This window comes from Coffea eugenioides, chromosome 2, assembly GCF_003713205.1.
Source record: "Coffea eugenioides isolate CCC68of chromosome 2, Ceug_1.0, whole genome shotgun sequence".
NCBI lineage: Eukaryota > Viridiplantae > Streptophyta > Magnoliopsida > Gentianales > Rubiaceae > Coffea > Coffea eugenioides.
Genome location: NC_040036.1, coordinates 43,858,413 through 43,865,467, shown reverse-complemented (window position 1 = coordinate 43,865,467; position 7,055 = coordinate 43,858,413). Strand labels below are relative to the sequence as shown.

Sequence of the window (7,055 nt, the reverse complement as noted above, 5' to 3'; positions counted from 1 at the left end):
GTCTGAGGTCCGCTCTTGAGGAAGAGCAGAAGAGGGCCGAGGAGGCGAAGAAGAATCACGAACAATCCCTTGATAGCGCGAGGACCTCGGCCGTCGAGGATTTCCGGAGGTCCGAGACCTTCATTGGGGATCTCGGCCAGCTGACAAGGCCATCCTTCATGCTGGGCTTCACTTCGGCCATAGACCAGGCCGCAGCTCATCTGCCCTCCGAGGCTTTGGAGTCATTGAGGAACAGTGCTCACTATAACGAGGACTCCACGGAGCTGTGCGATCGGATGGCCGAAGGCATCCGAGCCGGGAGGAACCTGGCCGAGGTTCAAAACGAGTTCAACAAATGGCTGTCTGAACTCGACGAAGCGTTCGAGGAGGAAAGAGGAGAAGAAGCCGATGTAGGCCTCGGCGAAGGGACGGGTGAAGTGCCTGGAGGGAACATCGGCGAAGAGCATGGAGAAGAGCTTCACCCCGGTGGAGAGGAGGCCGGAGAGAAGGCTGCCCAGGAGGGAGCCGAAAAGGGGAATGGAGCCGAGACAGGGGTCTAGGCTCGTGGGTCTTAAAGGGGTGGCCGAGGTGGAGAGCGCTTAGTAGCACTCCGACCTCGGCCTTGTATTTTTTGTAACGCTCCTTTGTTGAATGAAAGTTTATTTCTTTTCACCTCCGCACTTTAATTTCTTGCTTTGACTTCGTCTGTTTTGACTTCGTCCCTTGCTTGTCCCCCCTTATTTTTTAATAACGTGAAACCGATGTTGAAAAATAATGTAAGATCCGAAGTCATATCTTGATTAAAAATTCAAGCACAATACATTTTGAGGTTCTCGGCGTGCCAAGACCTCGGCACTAGTGAGCCATCTCGGTAGCTCAGTTTACAATATCCCTTGAGATCAGACTCCACAACTCGGTAAGGGCCTTCCCACTTCGGGCATAGTTTCCCTTGCGGTTCAGCTCGGCTGACTGAGTTTTTCCTCAGAACCAAGTCTCCAGGCTGGAATCGACGGTGCCTGACACGGGCATTGTAGTAGTGTGCCACTGTGCTCTTGTAGGAAGCTATCCGGGCTGAGGCGAGGTCCCTTCGCTCATCGACGAGGTCGAGATCCAACTGCCTTTCTTCGTCGTTAACCTCGGCTGCGAGCCGAGGGCTGGGGGTAAGGATCTCGGCAGGGATGACAGCCTCGGCTCCGTATGTTAAAGAGAAGGGGGTCTCTTGCGTGGCCGACCTCGGCGTGGTCCGATAAGACCAAAGGACACTAGGGAGTTCTTCGACCCAAGATGTTCCAGCTTGGTGTAGTCGAGTCTTGAGGCCATGCAAGAGAGTTCGGTTGAAGTTTTCTGCTTGGCCGTTGGCTTGGGGGTGGCCTACCGAAGTGAAATGTTGTTTGATGCCAAGGTTTGTGCACCAAGTTTTAAAGGGGTTCTCGGCAAATTGCCTCCCATTATCCGAGATGATTACCTGTGGTATGCCGAAGCGGCAGACGATGCATTTCCAAAAGAATTTTTGAATTACCAGCCCGGTGATGGTCCTTAGTGGCTCGGCTTCAACCCATTTGGTGAAGTAATCCACAGCGGTTACCAGGAAGGTATGGCCCCCGACGGCTCTGGGGAAAGGACCTATGATGTCTGTCCCCCATTGCTCGAATGGCCAGGGTGAAGTGATGGGAACCATGAAGTTGGCGGGCTGGTGATACTCGGGCGCGTGGACTTGGCAGGAATGGCAGCCGAGAACGAGGTTCTGGGCGTCTTGTCGAACCGAGGGCCAGAAATATCCAAGAAGCAGAGCCTTCTTGGCTAGCATTCTGTGGCCGACGTGAGCTTCACACAAGCCCTCGTGGATCTCTTGAAGGACGTGGCGTCCTGTCTCGGGAGTGACACACCTCAGCCATGGGCCGAGGTAGGAACGTTTGTACAGCTCTCCATCGCGGAGAGCGTACCGAGCCGCCTTGCGTTGTATTTTTCTCGCCTCGGCTCGGTCTTCAGGGAGGACTCCTTGACCCAAGAAAAGGATGAACGGGGTCATCCATGATTCTTCAGAGTGCACGGGGCAGGCCACCTCTCCCACGTATCCTGGTTCACTCAGGACTTCCACTAAGACAGTTTTGTTGAGGTCAGAGAATGACGTAGAAGCCAGCCGGGATAAGGCGTCGGCTCGCTTATTCTGGGAACGGGGTATTCTTTGGATTTCGAAGGACTCGAAGTACGCCGTGAGTTGGTGTACTTTGGAGAGGTATCGTTGCATGGTCTCATCCTTGGCCTCATACTCACCAAGGACTTGGCGTACGACGAGTTGGGAGTCACTGCGGACGTGGATTTGTTGTGCGCCGAGCCTTCGGGCCAGCTGAAATCCAGCGATTAAGGCCTCGTACTCGGCTTCATTATTGGTGGCTGGGAAGCCAAAGCGGAGGGCGTAAGAGCACACTTCTCCCTGAGGTCCTTCCAGGAGAAGTCCAGCTCCGCTACCGTCCCCATTAGAGGATCCATCCACATACAATGTCCACAGGGATGGGGTGCTCACCCCGGCAAGGGAAAAGGTGGACTCTGGACCTTCCGTGAAGGTGAGCTCGGCCAAGAAGTCGGCTAAGGCTTGAGCTTTTATGGCGGTGCGCGGCTCATACGACAGGTCGTACTCCCCTAACTCGACGGCCCACTTAGTGAGGCGCCCGGAGGCCTCGGGTCGAACCAGTATCTGTCGGAGAGGCTGGTCGGTCCGGACGGATATGGGATGAGCCAAGAAATAGGGCTTCAGCCGCCGAGCGGCGTGAACTAGCCCCAGCACCAGTTTTTCCACCTAAGTGTATCGGGTCTCCGGTCCGCGGAGAGCTCGGCTGACATAGTAGACGGGCACTTGGGTGCCCTCATCCCGGATAAGAACAGCGCTGACGGCCTCATCGGCTGCGGAGAGGTAGAGGTAGAGCTTCTCCTCGGGCCGAGGTGAAGCGAGAGTGGGTAGGTGATGGAGGTATTGCTTCAGTTTGTCGAAAGCAGCCTGGCACTCTTCCGTCCAGGCAAACTGATCAGCCTTCTTGAGCACCTTAAAGAAGGGCAGAGCTTTCTCAGCTGATTGGGACAGGAAGCGATTCAGCGCGGCCAGGCGTCCATTTAGCCGTTGGACTTCTCGGATGTTCCGAGGTGGAGACATGTCCTGAATGGCTTTCACCTTGTCGGGGTTGGCCTCGATTCCCCGGTGGGAAACCAGATACCCCAAGAATTTTCCCGAGGTGACGCCGAAGACGCACTTCTTGGGATTCAGCTTCATCCTCGAGTCTCGCAGGACACCAAAGACTTCCCTCACGTCTGACAGAAAGGATGAAGTGGCGAGGCTTTTAACGAGGATGTCATCCACATAGGCCTCCACATTGCGGCCGATCTGATTCTGGAAGAGTCGGTTGATCAGCCTTTGGTAGGTCGCCCCGGCGTTCTTTAGCCCGAAGGGCATGGTAGTGTAACAATAAGTACCTCGGTCGGTGTAGAACGCCGTTTTTTCTTGGTCCTCCTCACTCATTCCTATTTGGTGGTACCCTTTGAAGGCATCTAGGAAGCAGAGGATTTCATACCCCATCGCCGCGTCGACGAGGGCGTCTATTCTCGGCAGAGGATAGCAATCTTTGGGGCAGGCCTTGTTGAGGTCGGTGAAGTCGACACACATTCTCCATCCACCGGTGTCCTTTTTGACCATGACTGGATTGGACAGCCAGGCGGGATATTGGACTTCGTGGATCATCTTGGCCGGCAAGAGCTTGTCGACCTCATCCGATATGGCCTGACTACGTTCGGGGCCGAAGTGCCTTCGTTTCTGTCGCACAGGTCGGGCCTGTGGGTCAACGTTGAGTTGGTGGGTCATGAGTTCGGGTGGCACTCCGACCACTTCATCCGCGGACCACGCGAAGACGTCTCGGTGGTCTTTGATCAGGGAGATCATTTCTTCTTTCAGGGGTGAGGGTAGTCCAGCCCCTACTTGGACCACTTGGTCAGGTTTCGCTTCATCCACTACCACCAGTTCCACCTCATCCCCGGGCTCCAGCCTGTTGGGCTCTTCTGCCTTCTGAGGGTCGATGCGGTCTATGGAGAGGACCGCTGGCCTCTTTTCTTCTGACCTCGGTGAGGGCCGGTGGGTGACTGCTGCTTGAATGGTGGCGAGGTAGCACTCCCGGGCGGCGCCCACATCGCTGCTTACCTCGGCCACCCCCGCAGATGTTGGGAATTTAAAGCTCAGGTGGTAGGTGGAGTATACGGCTCTCAAGGCATTGAGCGTGGGCCGGCCTATCAGCATATTGTAGGGGGAGTCTGCTTTGACCACCGCAAAACTGACAGGCACAGTTCGGCAGCGTGGATGACGCCCGATTGTTACCACCAGGGTCAACATGCCTTCCGGGTGGACGACGTGTCCCCCGAATCCCACGAGGGGAGTCCTGACAGGAGTGAGTTGCTCCCTGGTCAGTTTCAAACTTTCGAAAGTCCGGTAGTACAAGACGTCTACCGAGCTTCCGGGGTCTACGTAGACCTTTTTGACTACGTAGTTGTTGGTGAGGACTTCAATCACAAGAGCTTCATGATTGCTGGAGGCCGCAGGAACGGGGTCAGCGGGACCGTAGGTGATGACCTCGGACAGCCGAGAGCTCGGCTCGGCCACCTCCATCTCGGCCTGGCGGTAGGTCCGCTTCCGGGAGTTCTGGCTGTCTCCTCCCGTTGGTCCTCCCGCGATGGTGTTGATCACCCCTGCGATGTTGGGGCCGTAGCCCGGTGAGCCATCGCGTGGTGGCTGCTTGTCCTCCCTACGGTTTTCGGGACCTCGGCAATGCATGTTCGTGTCCCGTCGGTCGTCTCGGCGGGGGCCTCGGTTCTCCCGGTGGGAGACGCTTCGGTTGAAGCCTCCATCCTTGCGGACGAATTGCTTCAGGTATCCCTGCCGGATCAAATTTTCGATTTCCCGCTTCAGGTCATTGCAGTCTTCAGTCTCGTGCCCTACATCACGGTGGTAGGCACAGTAGAGGTTCGAGTTCCTCTTATCTCTCCTCCCCGGAATTTCTGGAGGGTTGCGGCCGAGGTGATTCTGCCTCATCACAGCCAGGACGTGGGTCCGGCTCGAATTGAGGGGCGTCAGCTCGGCGTCCGAGGTGGACGATCTGCCTTTCACGATCCGGTCGAAGACACTTCGGCGGTCTCGGGGTTGGTTTGAAGTGCCACTTGGGCCTGGTTCACCTCGGCCAGTGTCTTTCCTCCTCCGGGGATCTTGCCCCGTACGAGATGCTTGGGCTTCTAGCTTCATGCGATTTACATCTTCACTTCGGATTCCCTGGTCCACTCTTTCCCAGAGCTCCCGGAGTGTACGGGGGTACTGCCGATGGATTTCGGTGTTAAAGATCCCTGCTACTAACCCGTTGGTGAAGGCAGCAATAGTTACCTGCTCGTTCTGGTTAGGTATCTGTACATTCTCCTCGTTGAACCTTTGGGCGTACGAGCGAAGTGACTCGCCCTGACCCTGTTGCAGGTTCAAGAGGTAAGCTGAAGTCTTTGTTATTGGTCGAGACGACACAAAGCGGTGGATGAACCGGTCTATCAGCTCATCCAGGGAGGAAATGCTCCCCGGTTCTAAACTCCAGAACCACTTCCGGGCGGTCCCGTGCAGGAAGATGGGGAAAGCCCGACAGATCACGGCGTCGGGGACGCAGTAGAGTCGGAATGCGGAGATGAAGGCGCGGAGGTGATCCTCGGGGTCACCTCGGCCGTCATAGGTGTGCAAATTTGGAAGCTTAAAGTTCGGGGGCACCATTTCCCCGTTGATGTCATCAGTGAAGGGCGGAGCCCTCATGTAATCAGAAGCTAGGCCTCCGGGACGCCGAGGTGGGTCCTCGGCTCGTTTTCCCAGTAGTCCCCGAGAAAACGCTCGGGAGATGGAGGCAATCTTGGAGGTTGCCTTGGATGAGGCTCGCCTGGAGGTGCTCCGAGATAGACGCCCATCTTCGGAGTCCTCGCCTGAGGGCACTTCAGGGGACTTCGTCGGTCTCCTCTTGGAAGACTCGGCTTTTTCTTTTCCCTGCCTTTTGAGGTACCTTCCTAGCTCCTCAAAAATGTTAGGGTTGTCTGATACAAACTCGGCCATCTTGGCGATGGCGTCCTCATTGTTGGGCTGGGTCCTTTGGGACCCTGGCTCTTCAGATATGCGGTCTTGCTGGGCACCCGAGGTCTGCCCAGCCCCAGTTGAGGGAACTCTTCCGCTTCTGGAGCGCGTGGATCTCATTTTAATAGCTATCTCGTTCCCACAGACGGCGCCAATTGAAGAAGCGATTTTTGGTTGGTAGCTAAACCGACCTGATTCAGTCCTCTCTGAGATGAGGTGAGGTGAACTCCTGGATCCGAAGTCAACCTCCTTGTCCGAAGTGAATGGCGGGGCTTCTCCCCTGGGATCACTCCGACGATCAAGTTAGTATGAGAACGAGAAATATGCTAGAGTGTGAGCAAATGAACAGTGTCTCTTACTTGTTGGGAGTGTGTGGGGTATTTATAGAGTGAGAGTGGAGGGCAGGACGGAGGTCTTATGCCGGTGGGACCCATGTCCTGCCATTACGGCTCTGCTCCCTGTCAGATGGCCTGACTCTGACACTGTAGCCGCCTGGATAGGGTGACGGGGAGTCCTTTGCAGTAGCCGTTAAGTGCAACAGTGCTTTTCAGATAAAGCACACTGGTCCCGGGTGATGTCAGGTGTCCTGACATCATTAGCGTGCAGCTGAGGTGAAGGTGCCGAGGTCACCTACCCGGTAGACTAGGGATTTAGCCGAGCTTAGGGGATATGCCCGAGACGCGGATGAGCTCTGATGAAGGACGAGGTGAGTTCACCTCGGGCTTGAAGGATGGCCGAGGTGAGCATCCTCATGATTCAAATTAGACAACTAGTTTGAGAACTTGAAATTTGAAAACCATAATCTAGCAATTGTTTACGAACAATATGGAAATTAACGCAGAAACCTTTACATGAATGTTGTAATCATAATGCTCACGTGACTGCAATTTTGAGCCGGAAATGGGAGGAATCTATCTCCAATTTGGTCATTAAAAAAATAATAATAATA

At 55.3% G+C, this 7,055-nt stretch overlaps 2 protein-coding genes across 2 annotated transcripts in view; one reads left to right on the top strand and one right to left on the bottom strand.

Moving 5' to 3' along the window:
• Window positions 1–787: 787 nt before the first annotated feature.
• Window positions 788–6,226, bottom strand: LOC113759777. The gene is made up of 2 exons (XM_027302352.1): window positions 2,819–6,226; window positions 788–2,686 (listed from the first exon to the last, which is right to left on the bottom strand). Exons 1-2 carry the CDS (start codon window positions 6,224–6,226, stop codon window positions 788–790), a joined length of 5,307 nt encoding a protein of 1,768 aa, XP_027158153.1.
• A 549-nt stretch (window positions 6,227–6,775) lies between these two features.
• Window positions 6,776–7,055, top strand: part of LOC113759776 (glycine-rich protein 2-like) — a 2,726-nt gene continuing 2,446 nt past the window's right edge. Inside the window, exon 1 of the mRNA XM_027302351.1 lies at window positions 6,776–6,845. Coding sequence (XP_027158152.1) covers window positions 6,776–6,845 — 70 coding nt within the window. The remainder of the gene's footprint in view (window positions 6,846–7,055) is intronic.